We start from the raw sequence: 25881 nt of genomic DNA on the forward strand, positions 1-25881 counted from the left end.
CTTGACATCATAGAATCATAGAGTTGGAAGAGACCACAAGGGCCATCCAGTCCAACCCCCTGCCAAGCAGGAAACACCACCAAAGCATTCTTGACATATGCCTGTCAAGCCTCTGCTTAAAGACCTCCAAAGAAGGAGACTCCACCACACTCCTTGGTAGCAAATTCCACTGCCGAACAGCTCTTACTGTCAGGAAGTTCTTCCTAATGTTTTGGTGGAATCTTCTTTCTTGAAGTTTGAATCCATTGCTCCGTGTCCGCTTCTCTGGAGCAGCAGAAAACAACCTTTCTCCTTCCTCCATATGACACCTTTCATATATTTGAACATGGCTATCATATCACCCCTTAACCTTCTCTTCTCCAGGCTAAACATACCCAGCTCCCTAAGCCGTTCCTCTTAAGGCATCGTTTCCAGGCCTTTGACCATCTGATGGGAGGGTGTTCCACAGGGCAGGCGCCACTACTGAGAAGGCCCTCTGTCTGGTTCCCTGTAACCTCCCTTCTTGCAGTGTGCCATTTTTTCAGGAAATGCAGTCTGCCATATTTCCAGGGGCGTAGCAAAGGGGGGCCGATAGGGGCGGTCTACCCCGGGTTCCACTCTGGGGGGGGGGAACAGTCGGTGCCCCACCCAGCGACTCCCAAGACGAGCCCCTCCAGCCTCCTGGTAAAAAGCCCGCTTGGCACGATGCAGCATACAATGTAGAGGGGATTGCACCACCCCGCAACTTCAAAACGCAGCCTGAACGCTGCGCCAGCGGACTATCTGCCTGGAGCCTGGACGCTCCGTTTAGGCTCCATTTAGAGGTCGCGAGGGGTGCGATCCCCCTCTATGTTGTACGCATGCGTCATTTCGTAGCGATTTTCCGCCCCGGGTGACAAAGCGGCTTCCTCCGCCGCTGCATATTTCACTACGAATGTGAAGTCCTTGTGAAAATTCACCAGCAATTTCCACAAGCATATGCACATTTTAAAATGAATGCATTTCGGTATGTTGTTTGCACTAATAAACACTCTTTTTTTTTTTGCACGCGCTCTTCCGCTGGAGAAGTGCGATGACAATTCGGAGAAGTGTGAATTTCAGAGTACAGCTGTGTTTTGGGTTCATATCGGAGTTCCCTAAGTGTGAACTTAATTGGTTTGCATTAAATGTGAATGGAACAACCCCTGCCGAAGCAAAGCCCTGCCACATATGTATACCAAAACACCCGAGGAGATGTCAGGCGCAGCTTTCTCGGCTTAGCCTTCACTGGCAAACGTCGACCGTTTCAGAAACACACTTCTCTTGGGTTATCGGCATTAACGAGTGACGACATCTGCTTTGGCATGCGTCCATATTCACCAGCGTATATCCAGAATATGGGTGGGTGTCCACAACGCCCTGAAGGACTGTTACTAATCCCAGACATTCGTAACTAAAGGTGGCAATGTTTTAGTGACATTCGGGGCAACGTCTCCTTTCATAATACATATGTATGCATTAGGGTGGCCGTTTAGTCACTGCCAAAATAGAGGAAATGCAAAAGCAAAAAGAAAAAGAAAGCACTGCTCTGCATAAGATTTGCATATGCAGATTTAAAAATAGCTGTGCGATTTAAATAGGAACACACCTACATCCTGCAGTAGCGGGAAAGCTGTAGGCAACAGTTGATTTGTGGGCTTGCACAGTTTCCTACTCAGGGTTCTTTTTCATTAAACAGGGCTTGGACCGAACAGCCCTTCAAATAGAAAAATGCTCTCTGGCAGCCTTTGGGATAGGACCCCATCCACAGTTGGCTGCTCTGAAGACAGGATGCTGGTCTAGACGGGCCATTGGCCTGATCCTGCAGGGCTCTGCTAAGGTTCTTACGACATTCTTGACATATGCCTGTCAAGCCTCTGCTTAAAGACCTCCAAAGAAGGAGACTCCACCACACTCCTTGGTAGCAAATTCCACTGCCGAACAGCTCTTACTGTCAGGAAGGTCTTCCTAATGTTTAGGTGGAATCTTCTTTTTTGTAGTTTGAATCCATTGCTCCGTGTCCGCTTCTCTGGAGCAGCAGAAAACAACCTTTCTCCCTCCTCTATATGACATTAGGTTGAGCAATTTCTAAGTAATCGCTCTCTGCCAGGGAGGTTTCCCTATCTATCTATCATCTACCTACCTACCTACCTACCTACCTATCATCTACCTATCTACCTACCATCCATCTATTTATTTATTTATTTATAGTTAATAATTAACTAGCTATTTATTTATTTATTTATTTATCTTGAGGCCATTGTTCTCAGTAGAAATCCATTTTGCACTGTCCCCAAACATTTCCATCCTGCCCGTAAAGCAGGCAGTAGGTGTTAAAGGGGTTCACAGGCTCACAACTCATTGTCAACTAATTATCTTTAAGATGGTGTCACCACATATTTAATCGCTGAGTAATCACTGGTGTGGCTCTCTCTCCGGCAGGGAGGTTTTCCTACTACCCCAGAGCAATTTATTTCTGGCGTGGTCTCCACCTCCCATCTCCTGCCCCCCCTGTCCCCCCCCCTGGACTCCAGATAAGTTCATTAACCTAAACTGGCCACAAATGCAGGCATGCACACATAAGGCTTTTTAGGAACTTTCATCTTTTTTTATATTTATTTAAAGGGCACTGGGAGAAAACCGTGCAATAAACTGGTAGCCTGGCTAGCAGTAGGGGAGAGCTTAGGACACCATGGGTGGCTAAGCAATATGAGAACCAGATGTATGGGCTTTGGAGGGGCAGACCTGCTCTTTCTGTTTACTGACAAATGGAGTGGGCCGTGGAAGGCAATTAAAAAGCAATAACTGTACATTAAAGGCACGACTCATAATAGCAGCAAGAAACACCGTAGCCAGCTCGGGTGTGTGTGTGTGTGTGTGTGTGTTGGTGGAGGAGAGTGCATATTATGTAGCTGAGACAGATCTATAAATTGCCATGAGACTTTAAAATACAGCTAGCTAACTAACTAGCTTTGTAGCTGAGACAGGTAGCTGATTTTCTATGAGATACAGTGGTACCTCGACATCCGAACGATTCGACTTCCGAAGATTTCGACTTCTGAAGTCGACAATCCCGGAAGCCTTTTCGCCTGCGCGAAGCGGTGTGTGCGTTCGGCGCATGCGCAGAAGCAGCGCTTCAACAACCGAAGACTTCGACTTACGAAGACAGCCGCGGAACGGATCGTCTTCGTAAGTCGAGGTACCACTGTATAACTAACTTCATAGCTGAGCTAGGTATTTGCCACGGGACTTTAAAGTCTATCTAGCTAACTGACTAACTAACTAACTTTGTTGCTAAGACCGAAAGATGATTTGGAATGATACTTTAAAATACAACTAGCAATCATGCAAAATAGTTGCAAAGCCATGTGGCACGGTTTTGCCTTGGGAAGGTCAAAGTAGGCTGGCCACTCTCAACCTAATTTGCCTCATGGAGTTGTTGTGAGGATAAAGAGGAGCTTGTTTGAGGAAGCGTTGAGATACATGTGTTCTAATTGCAGAATAAGTTCTACGAAAGAACATTTCTGCAATTTTGCACGATGCATAGAAGATACAGAATCCAGCCATTCTTAGCAAAGAATTTGTATTTCCTGGACAGAGATTTTCCTTAAATGAAAATTAATTACTCTAGAATCCTTATTGCCCATGAACTCATGCTTGATATTTGAGATTCTGCTGCTTCAGCATGCTGCCTGAAGAAGGCGCTGAAGTATAATCCCAAATTGCAAAATGGGGAAGTGGGGAGATATATATACTTATATATATATATAACATCAGAATGAACAAAGCTTCACAGAAACAGAAAAGGATGAATTTCCCTGACCTTTGCTTGGAATTGGCCATTGCCTGAGTTTTGCTTCAAATCGTGTCTGGTGTCTCCATCTAGTGGTATGTATAAAAACCACAGGCTAGAACCATGCGGCGTTGCAAAGACCTTGCAGAAAAACCTTGCAGGGAATAATGGCCCGACTCCGCATGCCACCTTCGTGGCAACACACCTACACCTGCCCATTCAGAGCCACGTGTACAATCACCACCATCCAGATTTTCCTGTTCTTATTTAGGGCAGAGTATTATTTTTATTATTCTTTTCGGCTACATAATTAGTCTGGAAGGACTGGTTTCAAAGTGGCTCATTAAAGCTGGGAGTGGGCGGGAGTTGAAAGATTTCATGTCAAGGCGCCAACCTCCGTTCAGCATCTTGTTTTACAGAGCTGCTCGAACATGTTTTACTTTGTAGGGATGGGCATATTAGTGGATTTTGGTCTATCTCAGCTTCTCATGATTCCAAATCTATAATAATAATAATAATAATAATAATAATAATAATAATAATAATAATAATAATTTATTTACACCCCGTCCATCTGGCTGGGTTTCCCCAGCCACTCTGGGCGGCTTCCAACAGAAATATTAAAATACACTAATTTCTTAAAGATTAAAAGCTTCCTTAAACAGGGCTGCCTTCAGATGTCCTCTAAAAGTCTGGTAGTTGTTTTTCTTTTTGACATCTGGTGGGAGGGCGTTCCACAGGGCGGGTGCCACTACCGAGAAGGCCCTCTGCCTGGTTCCCTATAGCTTTGCTTCTCGCAGTGAGGGAACCGCCAGAAGGCCCTCGGAGCTGGACCTCAGTGTCCGGGCAGAACGATGGGGGTTCAGGTATACAGGACCAAGGCCATTTAGGGCTTTAAAGGTCAGCACCAACACTTTGAATTGTGCTCGAAAATGTACTGGGAGCCAATGCAGGTCTTTCAGGACCGGTGTTATGTGGTCTCGGCGGCCGCTCCCAGTCACCAGTCTAGCTGCCGCATTCTGGGTTAGTTGTAGTTTCCGGGTCACCTTCAAAGGTAGCCCCACATAGAGCACATTGCAGTAGTCCAAGCGGGAGATAACTAGAGCATGCACCACTCTGGCGAGACAGTCCGCAGGCAGGTAGGGTCTCAGCCTGCGTACCAGATGGAGCTGATAGACAGCCGCCCTGGACACAGAATTGACCTGTGCCTCCATGGACAGCTGTGAGTCCAAAATGACTCCCAGGCTGCACACCTGGTCCTTCAAGGGCACAGTTATCCCATTCAGGACCAGGGAGTCCTCCACACCTGCCCGCCTCCTCTCCCCCACAAACAGTACTTCTGTCTTGTCATGATTCAACCTCAATCTGTTAGCCGCCAATTTAAGTTCAGTTCTCTGCATTTACACACCAGCTTTCAGATTTGTTTCTTTTTTTAAAAAAAAAAAAATGTCCTCATGAAAATTCATCAGCATTTTACTGTGTTTTTCTCCTACTTAACACACATTTGTGTGCAATTTTGCCTAACGTATGCGTTTTGGTAAGCCGATTTACCCTAACAGAATGCACCTTTGCATGTTATTTGTAGCAATATAGGCACATTTAAAATGTGCACATTATCCTAGCAGATGCATTTTTCTGCATGTTATACGTGGCTGGAAGACTGCATTGAAAAATTCAGAGAATAGCAAAATTTGAAGAATTTTCAGACCCCTATTCTCCCACATCTACAGTTTTCAGAGTGGTTTTTCCAATCAATTGCTTTTCCCAGGGAACTCTGGGAATTGTAGCCCTGGGAGGAAAAAATGGCTGATATCCTTCTGAGAGTAGATCTGTTGAAATCAGTGAACCTGAGATAGCCCATGGGCCGACTTTGAATATAGGCAACTTGGATACAGCCCATAATTTCTAAATTCGCATGAAAATTAGCATATGCAAATGTTATGCCGACAAACCTTTTGATCTCTTTTTGGTGCTATGTTTTCTCCGTTTTGGTGATGTGTTTGTGGCCACACCATGCCGAGTACCTTTTAACAGAGCACTCGTGCACTCAGCAAAGAGGTTCAAACGAGGTCGCCACATCTCATATCCTGTTCTGCTGTGTGATATCAGTCACATTTTGGAACACACAGGAGTCAAAATGAGATCGAGAAATAAGCAAGAGAAAAAAGTCCTTTCAGACCAGCAAGGTAGATATTACTACATTTGTTTCTCGAGGTAGCTTTAATAAATTCAGGCAGCTCCACTGATGTTAGCATTTAATGACCACCATGTTTATTAATGGCTGTGAACAAACGAGAGCCCTTGCAATGTAATTTACTCTCCCGTTAGCTGCATTAATGATTAGCCAGTAAGAGGGCGGTTGTTGCTTATTTTAATAAACAACGGCCTACGATTTATAAAACCACATGATATCTATGTTATAAATAGTTTGTGATTTATAAAAAAACCACTTCAGAATCTGAAGTGCCACAATCAGATTTGCAGATGACACTCAACCTTGAAAGATTCCATCAATGGCGTCTCTGAAAAATTCCACACATCACTTGGGAAGACAGGCGAACTAATGTCAGTGTACTGGAAGAAGCAAAGATCACCGATGTCAATCCTTCAACATCAACTTTGTTGGACTGGTCATGTTGTTCGGATGCCTGATTATCATTTTCCAAAGCAACTACTCCAGGGGTCCCCAGACTTACCGCGCGGCGGGCCGGTGCCCACTGCGCCGACCGCGCGGTGGGCCGGAGGGCAGGGGAGTGCGCGCGCAGCGGGCCGGAGGGCGGGGGAGTGCGCGCCCGTGCGCATGCGCACACGCACACGGGCGGGAAAAAAATCGCCGAAAATCGCTTGTGCGCATGCGTATGGGCCTCCCCCGACCCGGAAGTGCACCAGAAATGACCTCTTCCGGGTCGGGAGAGGCCCATACGCATGCGCACAAAGGATTTTCGGCGATTTTTTGCCGATTTTTTAGATCGTCGCTGCGCCGCGCGCCGTGAGAGCGGGCGGCGGCAGCGGGCGGCGGGGGTCGTCGCGGGCCGGATTGGAAGGCCGATTGGGCTGCATCCGGCCCGGGGGCCGTAGTTTGGGGACCCCTGAACTACTCTATTCCGAACTTAAAAATGGAAAGTGTGATGCTTCTGGTCAACAAAAGAGGATTATTATTATTATTATTATTATTATTATTATTATTATTATTATTATTAATTGTTTATACTCTGCCCATCTGGCTGGGTTTCCCTAGCCACTCTGGGCGACTCTCAACACATTAAAAACAGAATAAAACTTCCTCGAGGCAAATCTAAAAACATGTAGTAGAAACACAGACAATTGGGAAACACTGGAGATTGGAGAACAGCCTTTACCAAAGGTTTCGTGGGCTTTGAAGATGCTCAAACTCAGGACGAAAGGGAGAAACGTGCTAAGAGGAAGGCACGCTTGGCAAACCCTCACCGTGATCAACTCCAACCTGGAAACCAATGTCCCCAACTGTGGAAGGACGTGTGGATCCAGAATTGGCCTCCACAGTCACTTACGGACTCACTTTTTAAGCCATGTTTATGGAAGACAATCTTACTTGGCTACGAGGGATCGCCAAAGAAGAAGAAGAAGACAATTTCAACCTCACACAAGAAGAGCCTTGGTGGATCGGGCCAAGGGCCCATCTTGTCCAGCATCCTGTTCTTACAGAGGCCAACCAGGTGCTTGTAGGAAACCCAAGAACATAGCTGTTGTAGCCATTGCTAGCCCCCTCCTCCATGAATTTGTTTGATCTTCTGTTAAAGTTATCCACATTGGTTTCCACCATTGCCTCCTTGGAGAACGAGTTCCATTGTTTAACCATGCAGTGCGTGAAGAAATGCTTTCTTTTACCTGTCCTGAATCTTCCAACATTCAGCTTTGTCGGGTTGAATAATTTCATTTGGGATGAATAATTTTATAAACGTCTAAATACCTTAGAAGAAACAGAATCCAATATACTCTCGGCAGGGTGGAGAACTGGGCCGGAATTAACCAAATGCATTTCATCGCAGGATAAAAGTACAAAGTTCTGCATTGAGAGAGGAAGAATCGGTTGCACAAATGCAGGATAGGTGCTACTTGGAAGAACTTGTCAAAAAAAAAGGGATCAAGGGGTTTTAGCAGATCACAAGCTCAGCATGAGTCAGCCTAGAGGCACAGAAGATTAAAAAACAGAATTCAGTTCTTTGCTGCATAGCACTCAGAATGCAAAAATTAACAATAACACTCTGTTCTGGAACATGTCCAGGGGAGGACAATGAAGATGGGGGGGGGGGGTCCTCACTTGGAGACCAAGACCTATGAGGAAACAGGGGCAGACCTAGGTAATATGGCCCCCTGAGCGAGGACAGAATTGGGCGGGCCCCCCATTTATATATATATATATTATTTTCACAATCGGAGTAGTTGGAAGATTGCGGGGCGGTGGCATGCGTCGCATGTGTGTGACATCACGCGTGTGTTGCATGACTTCACACACATCTCTCGACACCGTACAGGCCTTCTGTGACATCGTGCTGGGCGCCCTCAACATTGTGGGGACTGGGCCCCATTCAAACAAACGTTGAGGGGACTGAAGACACCTCCACCCCCTAGAGTTGGCAATCCTGTTCACAAGAATTCCTTTTGATACAGTTGCTTTTAAAATGGATCTTCTCAGTATGTACCTGTATAAGTACCTGTTGTTGTTGTTGTTGTTGTTTTGCGCCCCCCTCGACTACCTTTTGTGCTGCACCTGCACTTTAAAGCGCTGTGTTTGTTTTCTTTGCCCTGCCGCGTTCCCTGCAAAACCCCGCTTTTCAATGCTGAGTTGGAACCAATGGCAGTTCAGGTTTCCGGGAAGACCCCTGTTCTGTTCACAGAGCGATAATTTCAGATTAGTTCAACCACCAATCCTTCTATAGGGAACTCTGGGAATAGTAGGTCTGTGAGGGGAACAGGGGTCTCCTGACAAGCCTCAGCTCCCTTAACAAACTTCCAGGATTCTTTGGGAGACTGCTGCTTAAAGTGCTTTAAATGTTTGGTGCAGACGGGGTCTCGGTGAGGTAGCTTGATGTACAGAGCTACCACATTTGAAAAAAATACTGCTTCTTACAAACAAAACACTTCTTACGAGTAACACCTCCCCCCCTCTCCCCTGCAAGCCGCAGTTCTGCAAAGCAGGAACTATTCTTTACCAAGTTTCACTATGGGGGCCTATTTATATCTCTTTCCTCCCACACATGTGTCTATAATGGTTCTTAAGAACTCCCCGTTTCCTGGGAGTACTGCACATTTTGAATTTTCGATTATTTACACCATAAAATCTGCCAGGGGGGAAGTTGGCAACCTTACATTGCCAACCTTGTCGCTAACATTTTAGAAAACTGGAATTACTCCTGTGCCTTTAACAGGAGCCTGATGTCTTAGCCTTATCTTTTTTCCAGTTTTTCCTAAGTCCACCCTCCCCGTTTTCCCCCCTCCGGTGTTGAATCAGAGCAAACAGCAGTCCATGGGAAACCCAAATTACTGTTTGTTCCAATTCAGTTTTAAGGAGCCGGTGCGATCACAGACCACACATCCTTTTTGATCTTGGTATGTTTTGTCTTATAGTACTTTCTCCCTTCATTCCTCTCATTTAATATTTTCTCATTATGTTAAGACTCTATTTAAACTCCCCCCCAACAAATTCATTGGAGAATGCTGATTTGGTCGAGGAATAGGAGAGATTACGGGAGATGTTTATTCCTGATAGCTTTCCCCCTGTTTTTCACCCAAAATATATTTAGAGGAGCTTACAGGATTTCAAAGACATAAATGCAATACAGTACTGTATCTATATTTTGGTAAGCTGTCTGCTTGTCTTTTCTCTATGCATTCAGACACCTCTTAAAGTATTGCAACCCAATTTGGCACAATGGTTCCTGAGACTGAGAAGCAGGTTTTCATCTATGTTTGGATACTATTACTATTGGACATGATTCGGAATCAAGATGGCAGAATGAACTGTTGAAAACTGCACACATCTCAACAACATCCTGTCCTCTCAATGGCCAACCAGATGTTGACAGACCACACCTGGAATACTGTGTCCAGTTCTGGTCATCACAATTTATGAAGGATATTGACAAGTTGGAACCTGCAAAGGAGGGCAACCAAGTTGACACAGGATCAGGAAACCAAGCCTTATGAGGAACGGTTGAGGGAACTGGGTATGTTTAGCCTGGTAAAGAGGAGATATGAAAGCCATCTTCAAATACAGTCATACCTCTTGTTATGAATGCTGTGGGTTGCGTATGACACAGGATATGTACGCGCCGAACCCAGAAGTACCCTTACCTTCCAAGTTCCGGACTGCAGAATCCGGGACCGGCAGCCATTTGACACCGGAAGTTGCGTCGATGTAACTTCCGGTGTCGCTTTGCCCTTCTATGGGCACCAAAAATGGCCACCGCTGGCTTCGAAAGTCACTTGTACGCATGTCAGGAAGTGCGCCGACGCAACTTCCGGTGTCGCTCCGCCCATCTATGGGCACAAAAAATGGCCACCGCCAACACCGGAAGTCACGTCTATGCACTTCCGGACATGCGTAGATGCGACTTTTGAAGCTGGCGGTGGCCATTTTTGTTGCCCATAGAAGGGCAAATTGGAAAGAAAAAAAATGGCCGCCGGCAGGAGAAAATAACGGAGAAAAACGGGAGACGAAGTGATACGGGGGACCACCGGGAAAAGGTAAGTTTAAAAGGGGTTTTCCCGGGGAAAACGGGAGACTTGGCAGCTATGAGAAGTACCGGAACGGGTTACTTCCAGGTTCAGCGGTTTGCACATGTGCAGACACGACGAATGACATCATGCACATGTGCCGAATCATGCCACGCACATTCGAAGACGCGGTGCTTCATGTTGCGTACTGCTCATGTTGCGTACGGCGCTCTGGAACGGATCCTGTACGCAACATGAGGTACCATTGTATCTAACGGACTGTCCCATGAAAGACCCAGCAAACTTGCTTTCTCCTTCTCCAGAGGGTAAGACTCGAACCAATGGATTCAAGTTACAAGAAAGGAGATTCTGACTCAACATCAGGAAGAACTTTCTGACGGTAAGAGCTGTTCAACAGTGGAACGGCCTCCCTCGGGAGGTGGTAGACTCTCCTTCCTTGCAGGTTTTTAAGCCGGGGTTGGGTGGCCATCTGTCACGGATGCTTTAGGTGAGATTCCTGCATTGCAGGGGGGTTGGACTAGATGACCCTCAGGTCCCTTCCAACTCTGAGCCCACATGCATGACCTGAGCACAAGAGCACTCCTCTACTTGAGATCCTGTGTCTGGCAGTGGAGATACAACCTAGACATCTGTTGCTGTGTGTTCTGGCCAACAATAACTCTCCAGGGAGTTTTCCCAATCTCGGTGCTTACAGCCATTCAATGGGAGGTTTCTGGGACTGATTAATCCTGGGATTTTCTGAATGAAAAATGTCGTGATGCCTTGCTGCCCCCTTGTTTATCAACCTGTTGTTAAAGCTCTGAACAGCTGGCAAACAGAACCCTCTCCCGTTCTTATGAAATACACTAAACACAGCCCAAACAATCTGCCAGCCGAACCCAGTCTTATGACATGACATGATGGGCGTGTGACTACAATCATAGACCGCACCTCCTTTTTTCACTTGGTATGTTTTGCTGTTGACTCAGTAGACCGCATAGCAGTATCCTGTGGGCGACTGTGTGACAACTTATTGTTATTTTAAAAATGATCTTTCTTTTATTTCTACCCCACTTCCCCGTAACCTGTCTGCTATTAAAGCTTAAAATACTTTGAGGTATTTGATAGTTTGGGGGGTGGAATCAAGGCTTTTTCCGGTATATGTGTGTGTGTGTGTGTGTGTGTGCACGTGCAAAAACCCTGGTTATCAGGGTAGCTAGAAGCCTGACACCTGGGAACTTAAAAGAACAAATGAATTATCTTGCTGGGCCTGACCAAAGATCTACCTCGGCCATCATACAATGATGGACATTGCTATTGTTTATTACATTTCTTACTCAATAATAGGAATTTCTTACTTGAATAGGAATGAATATGGGATGGTTCTTATTTGTTATGATGCCTTACTTATTGTTTTCATGTTTAGCTTTGTAAATTTATAAAACCCAATAAAAATATGCTTAAAAGGGGGGGGGGTAAAGAAAACAATTTTTTATTTTTAAAAAAATGCAAGATGCGCCTCCATATGGGTTGAGGTGTAAAGGAGTTGAGAGGAGGAGAAATTTCACCCACCTTTTCCGGCTGGTCCTGTCCTCTGAGGCAAGATGTTAATTTTGCTGTGGCTCCTCCCCCAAGAAAGTGGGAGGGAGCGAAGTTGCCAACAGAGATTCAAATAAGTGGCTTTGGAGACACGCCTTCCTGGAGGAATCTGAAGGTGCAGGAATTGGCCAAAGACCTTTCTCAGCAAAAGAGCCAGCAGGGGGCGAGAAAGAGAGCTCTTTGCACTACAAGGGGTTTTTTTTAGTGTGTGTGCTTGTGATAAAATGACAGCTGTAGTTCTGAAGAACAGGTTAGAGCTATAGCAGCAGTAGCAGCAGCAGCCGGGACAAGTCCTTGCAGGGTTAGCTGGAAGCTCCACCCCTTGGCCTTCCCTTCTCGTGGGCTAGTCACATCCCTCAGGTGTTCCCCTTGCTCAACAACCACTTGTGTTGGGTTGTTCTCTCTCCCTGTCTCTCAGGAGGAGGAGGAGGAGGAGGAGGAGAAGCTCTTCTCAAACCACCCGGGCAAGAGAAGGAAGGAAGCAAAACCTGAGCAGAGAGAGAGAGGAAGATTCTGCTGAACTGAAGCCAGCTCTCTCTTATCTGTGGATTTGTGGCTTGTGGTTTGGGTGAGCGGCTCAGGAAAGGGGAAAAAAGAGAGGTGTTTTTTTTCCCTCCTCTCTCACTCCGCTGCAGTTTCTTCCTGAACTAAAGGGAGGGGGGAGAAACTGAAGCGGTTTGTCTGTGAGAACCAAGAACAGCCAAGGGTGTTCGGTTGCTGATGTGCACACAGCCGGGAGCGCTGGGGTGTTTGGCACCAGACGGCGGGGCTCTGGGAGGCTGCTTTGCTCCCCCCCTCTCTCTTTGTGTTTCCATGCTCCTGTTATCTCCCAAAGGAGGTGAAGGAATCAGCTCCTCTCCACTGTGAAGAAGAGAAGTGATTCAGCAGCTTGGTTCGTCTCCTTCTTTCCTGGAAAGGGAAGGCAGGGCAAAGGGCTGGGTTTGGGTCGGTGCCCTTGAGACAGCATGGCCCAGCGACCAGGAGCTGCCACCGCAGGCTGCCCTGTCCCCTGAGGACTGTCACGCTACTCTCTGGGCTACCACAGACTCAGTAGTACAGCACCTTCCTTCTCTGAAGAGGACGCATCCCTCTGTTTCTCGGAGCCATGAAGTTCAACGGCTACATGAAGGTGCGCATCGGGGAGGCGGTGGGGCTGCAGCCCACCCGCTGGTCCCTCAGGCACTCGCTCTTCAAGAAGGGGCAGCAGCTCCTGGACCCCTACATCACGCTGAGCGTGGACCAGGTGAGGGTGGGGCAGACCAGCACCAAGCAGAAGACCAACACGCCAACCTACAACGAGGAGTTCTGCGCCCCGGTCAACGACGGGCGGCAGCTGGAACTGGCCGTCTTCCACGGCACCCCCATTGGCTACGACGACTTTGTGGCCAATTGCACCGTGCACTTCCATGACCTCCTCCACGGCACCGGGTCCTCGGACAGCTTCGAAGGCTGGGTGAGTCACTGACCTGGGGCTGCTTGGCATCTAAGGGAGCTTGGCACCTGTGCCCATTTGTAATGGGATGTGTGATGTGTCTACCAGGGCTGGGGGAACCTGTGGCCCTCCAGATGTGGCAGGACTACTAAAACTCCCCTTCTCCCTGGCCATTGGCCGTGCTGGCTATGGATAATGGAAACTAGAACATCTGGAGGGCCATAGGTTTCCCCATGCACATACTTATGCTCAAGGACTCTCTTCCCTGCTTTGGGGTATTTGATGGTTTGGGGGGTGGAATCAAGGCTTTTTCCGGTATATGTGTGCATGTGTGTGCGTGCGCGTGCAAAAACCCTGGTTATCAGGGTAGCTAGAAGCCTGACACCTGGGAACTTAAAAGAACAAATGAATTGTTTTCTGCTGCTCCAGAGAAGCGGACATGGAGCAATGGATTCAAACTTCAAGAAAGAAGATTCCACCTAAACATTAGTAAGAGCTGTTCGGCAGTGGAATTTGCTACCAAGGAGTGTGGTGGAGTCTCCTTCTTGGGAGGTCTTTAAGCAGAGGCTTGACAGCCATATGTCAAGAATGCTTTGATGGTGTTTCCTGCTTGGCAGGGGGTTGGACTGGATGGCCCTTGTGGTCTCTTCCAACTCTATGATTCTATGATGATTCTATGATTCTAATTATCTTGCTGGGCCTGACCAAAGATTTACCTCGGCCATCATACAATGATGGATATTGTTTTTATTGTTTATATTGTTTATAATATTGTTTATTACATTTTTTTTTTTAAATAAATTTTATTCAGTTTTCCAAATTTAGCCAATTAAAATAATAAAAAACAAAACATTCTTTTATACAAAACATTATAAATTTTCATCTAACATCCTGCTCTGCCGAGCTACGACTTCCCCCCCTCCCTTCACGCGGGTTTCTTGTTGACTCCCTTCTTGCAGTTCCTTTTTGACTTTTTAATCAATTCGTAGGATTTACTTCAATCCTGCAAGTGTTTTTAAAGATCTACAGTTTTTCTCCATATAATCCACATATTTACTCCAGTCTTTTTGAAACCTTGTCTCCCCCTGGTCGCGAATCTTGCAAGTCATCCTTGCGAGTTCAGCATAGTCCATCATTTTAGTCTGCCACTCCTCAATTGTTGGTAATTCCTGTAATTTCCATTTTTGGGCTAACAAAGTCCTAGCCGCGGTTGTCGCATACATAAACAATACTTGATCTTCTTTTCTAATCTCTTCTCCCATTATTCCTAGCAAAAATGCTTCCGGTTTTTTTGGGAAGGTATATCTAAACATCTTTTTCAACTCATTATACAACATCTCCCAAAATCTTTTTACCTTATCGCATGTCCACCACATATGATAAAATTCACCATTTCCCTCTTTACATTTCCAGCAAGTTTTGTCACTCATTCTAAACATTTTGGCTAATTTAACTGGTGTTAAATACCATCTATACATCATCTTATACACATTTTCTTTCAAGGCAGTGCATGCTGTAAATCTCAAGGTTTGAGTCCATAATTTCAACCACGCATCGTATTCAATATTATGCCCAAAATCTTTTGCCCATTTAATCATCGCTTCTTTTGTCAACTCATCTTTTGTATACCACTCTAACAGCAAATTATACGTTTTTGACAGAAGCTTTGTTTTGCCTTCAAGCACTTCTATTTGGAATTTGGACCTTTTATCCTCAAATCCTATTTTTCTGTCCTCCCTAAGAACATCATTTATTTGATGATATTGTATCCATCCTGTTAAAACTCCTTTAATTTCTTCATAGGGTTTAAGTCTCCATCCTTTTTCAGTCCTTGTCAAGATTTCCTCATAAGTGGCCCACCTCCCCTCCATATTTACTTTCTTAACTGTTAATACCTCTACTGGTGAAACCCACCATGGTTTTTTAGTCTCTAACAGCATTTTGTTTCTTTCCCACACCTCGTACAGAGATCTCCTTATCACATGATTAGTAAACCCAGTGTGGGACTTCTTTTTATCATAACATAAATATGCATGCCATCCAAATCTATTGTTAAAACCTTCCAAGTCTAGCAGATCAGTATTCTTTAACGTTATCCACTCTTTAATCCAACACATACAAGACGCTTCATAATAAAGTCTTAAGTCTGGTAGGGAGAAACCGCCTCTTTCTTTTCTATCCACCAAGATTTTGTGTTTTATTCTAGGTTTTTTCCCCTGCCAGACAAATCTTGACAAAGTCTTCTGCCATTCTTGAAATTGTCTTGTACCCTTCACTACAGGTATAGTTTGAAATAAGAATAACATTTTAGGTAAAATGTTCATCTTAATTGCTGCTATTCTTCCTAGAAATGACATGTTCATATTAGTCCACCTTTCCAGGTCTTTCTTTATTTCTCTCCATACTGGTTCATAGTTATCACTATATAAATTAATATTCTTAGCTGTCATCCATATTCCGAGGTATTTTACTTTTTTTGCCACATCGAAACCGTATTTTAGATGTAACTCTTGCTTTTCCTCTTTCGTCATATTCATTGCCATAACCTTTGTTTTCTGTCTATTTAATTTAAATCCTGCTAATTGTCCAAATTTCTCAATTTCTTCTATAGCCTCTGCAACACTTTCATTAGGGTTTTCCAAAGTTAAAACTAAATCATCCGCGAAGGCTTTCACTTTGAATTGTTTCGCGCCTACTTTAATTCCTCTGATAGTTGAAAGATCTCTTAGTCTGTTCAATAGTACTTCCAGGACCATGATGAATAATAAAGGAGATAAAGGACACCCCTGTCTAGTTCCTTTTGTGATGTCAAAATAATCTGTTAATGTATTATTAATAATCAATCTTGCTTTTTGTTCTGAATATATTGCCTCGATCCCATTCAGAAATGAATCTTTACCAACCATCGATTCCAAATTCTTCTTCATAAACAGCCAAGATATATTGTCAAATGCTTTCTCTGCATCCACAAACATTAACACTGCTGGCTTATCTATCTTGGTTTCCAGATATTCTATTACATCTATAATATGTCTAACATTGTCTTTTAACTGTCTGCCAGGAAGAAAACCAGCTTGATCTTTGTGTATCATTTCATTCAAAACTTCTTTCAATCTCTTGGACATTATATCTGCAAAAAGCTTATAATCGTTATTCAATAAAGAGATTGGTCTGTAATTTCTAACTTCTAAGCCGTCCACTCCTGGTTTTGGAATCAATGTTATATACGCTTCCTTCCATGTATTAGGGATCTTTCCTCCTACAAGGATATCATTCATCACTTCTTCTAGAATTGGTACCAACTGTCCATTTAGAACTTTATAATATTTTGCTGATAATCCATCTGGTCCTGGGGCTTTTCCTAATTTCATTCTCGTTATTGCCTGGTGTATTTCTTGTATTGTTATCCTGTTATTAAGTTTCTTTCTTTCATCTTCTGGGATTTGTTTCAATCCATATTTTCTTAAATAGTCACTGATCTTCTTCTCCTCTTCTTTCTTTTTGCAATACAACTCTTTATAGAATTTTTGAAAGGCTTTCTTTATTTCCTTTGGTTCTTCAGTTACTTTTCCTTCCATATTTATCTTCACTATCGTATTTTGATTTTGACGTTTCCTTAATTGCCAAGCTAGCCATTTTCCTGTTTTATTCGCTGATTCAAAATTCTTTTGTCTCATCTGCTTTATTTTCCACTCTATCTCCTGATTGATCAACATAGAGAATTGTGTCTGTAACATCTTTATGTTATTTTTAATCTGTTGATTCTCTGGTTTATCTATCAGGTTTTTCTCATTTTCCATGAGACATTTCAGAATTTCTTCCTTCTTCTTTTCTTTCTTTCGTTTCAGAAAACTGTTTTGCTGTATTAGAAAGCCTCTCATCACTGCTTTACTTGCATCCCATACCATATCCAATCCAGTGTCCTTGTGTAGGTTCCAGTAAAAATAATCTTTCAAAACATTCTTGGCTTTTTTCACCACCTCTTTGTCTTCGAAAAGCTCTTCGTTCATTCTCCACCTAAATGAATTCTGATCTTTGCTTTTCATTTCCATAAATATTGAGTTATGATCTGACAGTGTTCGTGGTATTATCTCTATTTTACTCACCCTGGGCACTAATTCTTTGGAGATCCATATATGATCTATTCTTCCAGAACTTTGATTTGGTTCTGAGAAGAATGTAAACTGTTTAAGCGTAGGGTGCTTTAACCTCCAAATGTCCACTAGGCCCAGGTTTTCTACCAATTCAAAGAAAGATTTCGGTAATTTACCCTCGTTCTTTCTTTTCTTTGTCCTATCCAACTCTGGCACTGTCACTCCGTTGAAATCGCCCATAAGTACTATCTTTTGGTCCATGAAATCTATCAACCTTTCCTCCAAATTCTTGTAAAATTCAGCTTTGTTTTCATTCGGCGCATAGATCCCCACCACCAACGTTTTTTCTCCTTGGGTCGATATTTGGACCGCTATCATTCTTCCTTCTTCATCTTTAAAAATCAGCTTCGGGTCCAATTTATCTTTTACATACAAAACCACTCCTCTCTTTTTATTTTCTGCCGAATTAATAAATTCTTTACCCAACCTTTTATTTCTAAGAATATAATTATGTTTTTTCGCCACATGTGTTTCCTGAAGGCAAATTATATCCAAATTTTTCTTCTTCAAAATATGATCAATTTTATTTCTTTTAACTTTATTATTTAAGCCATTCACATTCCAGGAATGTATCTTCAACGCCATTTTACTTCCTAATTTCAGGAAGAAAAAATATTATCTAGTCTTGGTCGGGTTTCTTGCTTAAATCTTTATCCTCTTCTTCTTCTTCACTCTCTGATTCTTTATCCTCTTCTTCTTCTTTTCCCTGGTCCTCTTCCTCAGATTTTTCTTCTTCTTCTTTTTTCTTTCTTCTTCTTCTTTGTGGTTTTGGTTCTTCTTCTTCCTCTGCTGTCGCTTCGGCTAAAACAGCCAGATCTGGGGTCAACTCTCCCAAAAACTTTTCATATTTTCTCAAGAATTTCCCAATGTCATGCATACTTGTCAGCACATGTCTTTTCTCTTTGTAGAAAAACATTATTCCCTCAGGGTATTCCCATCTATGTTGGATTCCATTTTTCCTGAGCAGGGCCACCATTGCTTTATAATTGTCGCGTTTTTTCAAAAATCTTCCTGGAATTTCTTTAAACACGATTATAGACTTGCCTCCGATGATTAGCTTATTGGTAAAACTCAAGCTTAAAATCTCATTTTTCATCTCCATTGAATTGAGAATCACCACGCAATCACCAGGCGCTTTCCTGGCTTTGGCCTTTGCTGATTTTACCTTAATTCTGAATACATTTACAATTGTCTGGCTCACTTCTTCATCCGTCTTTCCCATCCATTTTGCCAGTTCAGCAATTATCCTTGATTTAATATCTTCTCCTGATTCTTCGGGAATACCCCTCAATTTCACATTCAATTGCCTTTGCTTCATTTCAATTAATGCTAAATTATCCAGCATTTGTTCATGTGCCCGGTCCATTTTCTTCATTTTATCTTTCACTTTATCTGTCTCTTTTTTGACCTCCTTTACATCTTTTTGGGTCTTCTTGATTGATTCTTCCATTGTTTTGGATCTCACCGACAAGTCTTTTATTTGAGTCGATAATTCTCCCACAGCTCCTTCAATCTTCTTATCAATCTCTCCCAATTTCTTGTCCATTCGTTGTTCACTATGTTTAAATTCATCTTTAATTTTTTGCCATAAAGCTTCTAAATCCTTGACTTCTTCTTGCTTTGAGCCTCTTCTGTCTTTTGGTGTTCCTGCTGCCTTCTTTTCTTCTTTGCCAGCCATTCTCCTGCAGAAAAGAAAATTTTAAGAGGGGAAGTTCCCCTCTTCACCACTAGGGGGATCGGTATTAGTAAATTCTTACAATAAACCTGCAGTGTCCTATCAGCCCCTAGGTGGCACTATACTTAATTCCAGGACCCAGATTCACCTATTGTTCCTTCTGCCACTGGGTCTAACGCTCTACAGTCCCAAGCCTTCCAGTACTTTTCCACTCCCAAAGGCAGAGAAACAACAGTTAATAGTTACAATAGTTCAGTCCCCTTTTTAACAAAATCCCTCTTCAGCTCTCAAACAGCAGGGTCCCCCTTTTATTTCTTAAAACCTGAAACAAAGAAGCCAAGTCCCGCAACTCTTCAGCCACTTGTAGGCTTAATCCACATATTAAATCCAATAAGACCCCAAAGAAACCAAATACTTCAGCCACTTGTCGGCTTAATCCAAATAAGGAAAAGTAGAGACCCCAGATCCATAATTCCAAAACAATGAATCCCCTCTTCAGCCACTTGCTGGCTTAATCCAAAATCGACCCCCCCATTCGAACTCTCAGTTATTGGGGAACAATTTTAGCTTTGCTCATAATTGTAAAGAAATCAGCCTTCATATTCCCTCCTTCGGTGCTGCAGCGGTATAAATAAAGCACTCAGGCAGCTCAGAGCCCCTCTGATTTCCGGGCTAGAGCGCAGAGAATATAAAATATCCAGATCGCTTGCAGTTCCACCCCCAAGATAGAGACAAAGTATCAATATATAATCTCTAAGTAACTCTTTTCCACCATCAAAACTTGCCTTGTTACAAAGTAATCAAGGACTTCTGAAAGAACTCACTCCGCAGTCAGTCAGTTTCGCTTTCCGTTGCTCAGCTCCTCCGATCTCTTTCCTGCGCCATTTTCCCCCGCTGTTGGGACGGACTCCCTTTTTGCGCCCCACAGCTTCAAAAATCCGATTGTTAACCTCACTTCAAATCCAATTTCCACCTTCTTTATTCCTCAGATTAATTTTAATTTAAGGAAACTTGCCGCTTACCATCGGAAGCCAGAGACTGCACTTAACGGAGTCAGTGGTCTCTCCCCCTTCGCGCCCGCAGCTCGATCCTCCGCCCGGCTCTCAAGCAATAAAAACCGGGTGCAGGAGAGCACGCAGGGCGCTGCTGGGTGCCACGACCCTCAGGGTAACCCCCCCTGAGGTTTTTGAGGTCCGCGTATTACATTTCTTACCCAACCTTCACCATGAGCTTCCAGGAATCAGAGAATCATAGAATTGGAAGGGACCCCGAGGGCCAGCTAGTCCAACCCCCTGCAATGCAGGAATCTCAGCTGAAGCATCCAGGACAGATGGCCACCAAACTTCTCCCCGAAAACCCCCAAGGAAGGAGAGTCCACAACCTCCCGAGGGAGTTCGTTCCACCGCTGAACAGCTCTTACGGTCAGAAAGTTTTTTCTGATGTTGAGTCGGAATCTCCTTCCTTGTAACTTGAAGCCATTGGCTGAATTCCTACCCTCCAGAGCTTGAGAAAGCAAGCTTGGTATTCAGGCAATGGGCATCTACCAGAGAATGTCCGTATCTCAGTGGTAGAGCATTTGCTGTGCATGCAAAAATTCCCAAGTTCAATTCCAGCATCTCCACGTCAGGCTGGGAAAGGTTCCTGCTTGAAGCCCTGGAGATTAAGATGGACCATAGGTCTGAGGTGGCCTGAGGCAGCTTCCTGTGTTATCCTGCCCTCCGATCATGTGGTATTTGAAGGTTCGTCCTCTTTGAACATGCAAGTACCATCCATACAGTGTGAGTTTTGAACCAGTGGAGGTCCTTATGAGTCCCAATGGGCAGCAGCCCCCAATGGTTAGTGTACTGGGCTATGCCAGTGAGTTTTTCCTTTGGATCACACCATCTTCGGCTGAGGTCTGCTAAATGGCAACATGAGAGGCGGCCTTCTCAGTGGTGGCACCCCAGCTTCAGAACCCCCTACCTTCTGTGACCTAGTTGGCACCTGCTCTTTTAAGTCTTGGGCACCTGTCTTTCAGTAACATCTGATGCCAGTATCGTTGTTGTTAGATGAGGTGCTGCTGATTCGCCTGCCTCGATTTTAGCACCTGTGTTGCGAATTTGAGAGTGTTTGAGTTGTAATTGCGGTGCAATGAAGAGCACATAGGAAATGCTTCAAATACACGAATCAATAGCACATTTCACCATACTCACCAAAAAGAAGGCAGAAGCCTTGATAGGCCTGTTCCCCCAGGACTTTTGCCTGTTTTTTCCAAAGCCATCAAACCTAATGGCTATCGCTGCACCTTGTGGCAAGGCGTTCCATCAGTTAATTACGTGTTTTCAGAAATCCTTCCTCTGCTCCTTAACCAATCCCAGCGTCTGGTGTTTTTCGGGTGCACCTGTTATCTGGCATTCAAAATACCCAAAGGTGGTGCCTACCATTCTTGTAATATATATATATATTTCCTGGGTGAGCCAATGTTTATTTCTCCAGGAAATGTGTCTGATTGCTTCTCAGCAGGATCCGCAGGCTTCTTTTTGAATAAAGTCGCATCCAAGTCTATGAGCTGCAACATATTAATGAAAAGAAATTGGAAGAGAAATGAATCAGATGAATGGGTTTTTCAATCAGGATTCCATTTCCGCCGAAACCCTTGCATTTTAATGGCTAAAACAAATGGGGCTCATTTGATGGGGGTGGGGAGGGAGGGAGAAGAGAAAACAGTAAGTTTGAGAGTCACTGGAAGCACAATTCAATATGGGTTTATTCAGCTGTAAATATCATTGTTTCTATGGAATCTCGCTGCCAGGTAAGTGTGTGTGGAATCACAGCCTTAAAAACTTTTCAAAATGATTAGCTCAGTCCTGTGAGTGGCCAAGCACGATCTATTTCTATTTTATCTTTTATCCTGTGCAGTTCAAAATCTCGCACGTTTGCAAAAGGTGGAAGATTTGCTGTGCGAAGGCGACATATTTTTTTTGCCAACTATCTTGCACATCTAATCTTATGTTGAGTTTGCATCAGCTTGTGATTTGAAAAATTCACTAGTGTCTCCGTGCGCATTCCTCCTAAAGAAGACATTTTGTGTGTGCATTTTTGCCAGGGCTGGATTTAGGTTTGAAGCTACTGAAGATAATGGGGCCCTTTATATGTCCAGCTGTCCTTTGTCAACAACAATTTTTTGCTGTTTTTTGTGTTGAATATATGGTAATTTATGGACCTAACAGGTATGTAAAGCCATTTGCACATAAATTTTTTTTAGAAATGCACATCCAGGTTTTTTTCCTTTAATTTTTTGGGGGGCCCCCAAGAGAGTGGGGCCCTAAACTATAGCTTGTTTAGCTTATACGTAAATCCGGCACTGATTTTTGCCTAATGTAAATTTTTTTGCCAGCAATTTCCCTTAACAATGCACTTTTGCATGTTGCTTCGAAGGAACATATGCATTTTTTAAAAAAACTACACTTTCCCCATATACAGTATATATGCTTTTTGCAGGGTTTTTTTTTTTTTTTGAAAACCACATTGCAAAATTCAGAGGCAGTTTGAAACGTACCTGCATTTTCGGTTTGTTTTGGGAAGTGTTAATTCAGAACTAGGTTTGCATTGAAATGAGAGCTGGGCGGAATTGTCCCCCATCTCTATGGGGAATCTGTGGGACCCCCCCCCCCCGATCAACACCCATCAGCTCCTGCCAATGTAGCCGGCAGTCAGAGATGATGGGAGTTGTGCTCCAACGACAGCTGGAGGTTCACAGGTTCCCCATTCCATAGATAGAGTTGTAAGGGTACCCCAAGGGTTATCTAGTCCAACCCTCTCCAGTGCAGGAATCGCAGCAAGAGAATTCCTTGCCCTGGTTTTCTTATAATCTCCCAAGTCTTCTGCCAGGGCTGACTCCTTCATCCTCTTCCTCCATCATTTCCACTGACACTTAAACATGCCTTGCTTGCAGGCGGCTCCACTGCTGATGGAAGACAAACTAATACTTCCTCCTTTGCGATGTAAGTTATTTGCTGCATTTCATAGCTTATTTCGCGGGCCTTTGGACTGCGCCCATGCGACAGAAACTAACAAGGCTGTGAGCTCCCTGGTGAATTCTTCAAATGACCGCTGAGCCTACAGGGAAGGCGGCTGAGATATTCCCGAGGGGGCTGGACCACACAGCAGTCCTCCCTGCATCCAATAATATACACTGCACCATAATGCCATTGACCTGATTCAGAGATAACAGATAAACTATGGCTTCACCACTGTTCCTGAGGCGTCCAAACAGTCCAAGGAGTGTGGTGGAGTCTCCTTCTTACTTCCTGACAGTAAGAACTGTTCAACCGTGGAACTTGCTGCCAAGGAGTGTGGTGGAGTCTCCTTCTTTAAGCAGAGGCTTGACAGCCATCTGTCAGGAATGCTTTTATGGTGTTTCCTGCTTGGCAGGGGGTTGGACTGGATGGCCCTTGTGGTCTCTTCCAACTCTACGGTTCTATGATCTCTCCTAGCAAACGAGCAGCAACGGGAGTGAGGAGTCAGCTTTGAAGATTCCTTCATTGTAGAGGGTTAGATTAGATCAGGGGGTCAGCAACCTTTTTCAGCCGTGGGCCGGTCCATTGTCCCTCAGACCTTGTGAGGGGCCAGACTATATATTTTTTTGGGGGGGGGGGAATGAACAGATTCCTATGCCCCACAAACAACCCAGAGATGCATTTTAAATAAAAGGACACATTCTACTCATCTAAAAACACGATGATTCCCGGACCGTCCGCGGGCCGGATTGAGAAGGCGACTGGGCCGCATCCGGCCCCGGGCCTTAGGCTGCCTACCCCTGGACTAGAGGTCTCTTGGGTCCCTTCCAACCCCACAATCCTATGATATAATCTCTCCCTCTGGGCAGTTGTGTGGATTGCGTCCAGAGGGGAAAGCGAAAGTGAACAGGCCGTGACATAACGGCAGCGATGAAGAGGTTTACCCCAAGAAGCTGGCGGGTAGAAGGGTCAGACGAGTAAAAGGAAGTTCTTCTTTCTGCAGATATAACTACCTGCCTGGCACCCTGCCCGGGTATTCATTTACTTTTCCTTCCAAAAGAGCCCAGGATCCAGGATGTCCAATAACAAATCTGCAAAATGGTACACTGAAAAATTGTTGTTGTTTAGTTGTTTAGTCGTGTCCGACTCTTCGTGACCCCATGGACCAGGCACTCCTGTCTTCCACTGCCTCCCGTAGTTTGGTCAGACTCATGTTGGTAGCTTTGAGAACATTGTCCAACCATCTCGCCCTGTTTCGTCCCCTTCTCCTCGTTTCCCAGCATCAGGGTCTTTTCCAGGGAGTCTTCTCTTCTCATGAGGTGGCCAAAGTATTGGAGCCTCAGCTTCACGATCTGTCCTTCCAGGGAGCACTCAGGGCTGATTTCCTTAAGAATGGATAGCTTTGATCTAATTGCAGTCCATGAGACTCTCAAGAGTCTCCTCCAGCACCATAATTCAAAAGCATCGATTCTTCATCGAAAATAAGAAACATCAAAAACCTCTGACATACCCTGACAGCTAATCATTCCAAGATTGCCAGGACAGGTACTTTTCCGTTGTAAAATGCCTGGGTATAACTGGAATGCATTTCAGTTCTTCCTGAATGGTCATAATGAGGAGGAGAGAGAACCCCACAAATGGGGAAGACTCTCTCATGGGCCAGTATCAACCAGGCAACCCAAAATGCTGTTATCTTGTGGAACCCTCTCTTGCTACAAGACTGGAATGGTGATGATTGGCAGCTTAGATGTCTGTGACGAGGAAGGGCTAGACATTCTCCTGGAAGACAGATTTGCTGAAGGCTCTTCACCATGAAACTATCTTCACGTTCAAAGGTGAAGTATCAAGTGCTTGTGGATGACAATGGGCTGGTTGTAACCGTCCTTCCTGCCCTGTGAGCTGCCAAAGCATTCTGGCTTTCCATCATTGGAAACAGAACACTGGGATTGGTGGAATTGGTGTGATCTAGCCAGGCAGTGCAATTGTGCCCATACTTATAGATTCTTTCTGAGCCTTTGTCCTTAAAGGAAATGCCGCTATGGGTCCTGCACAGTAAGGAAAGAGTGAGCCATTAAATCATAGCTTTCAAACACAGACGGATGCCGGTAACTGTCAAAACACAGACAAGTGGCTTTGAGAGCTGCGTTGTGAAATTTAGAGCCGTGTGAAATTCTGAAGGATGACTCTCCTTTTTGGGGGAAGTGTGAGTTTGTTTAGGTTCACCTTTAAGTGCGAAACTTAAAATTTCTCCTGTACTCAGATGAATATTGCAAGGATAGAACACTATGCCTTGATCAAGCCTTTGAAAAGGAGGATAATGTTCAGCGGCTTCCTCTTTTTCATGGCAGTCCTACAGGCCAGGGAGATGAGATAACACATTTATTGAGTTGTTTCAGGGTGGTTTGCCCTGGAGTTTTGCCTCCCCTGGAACTGCCTTACCTGTGGTTTTTGATAGGGCATCTGTAGTTCCACTTGTGATCTTGCTTCTTGTGGCAGGTATTAGACAAAGGTAAACAAAACTCTTTGCCTCCCTCTGA

General features: G+C 44.4%; 1 protein-coding gene across 2 annotated transcripts in view; it reads left to right on the forward strand.

The window, feature by feature from the left end:
- Positions 1–12398: 12398 nt before the first annotated feature.
- The window catches only part of PRKCH (protein kinase C eta), a 112997-nt gene continuing 99514 nt past the window's right edge, over positions 12399–25881 (forward strand). For both annotated transcript variants that reach the window (XM_060271345.1, XM_060271350.1), the window contains exon 1: positions 12399–13538. In XM_060271345.1, coding sequence (XP_060127328.1) covers positions 13191–13538 — 348 coding nt within the window. In that variant the 5' untranslated portion in view covers positions 12399–13190. The remainder of the gene's footprint in view (positions 13539–25881) is intronic.

The sequence above is a fragment of the Zootoca vivipara genome, chromosome 1 (assembly GCF_963506605.1).
Source record: "Zootoca vivipara chromosome 1, rZooViv1.1, whole genome shotgun sequence".
NCBI lineage: Eukaryota > Metazoa > Chordata > Lepidosauria > Squamata > Lacertidae > Zootoca > Zootoca vivipara.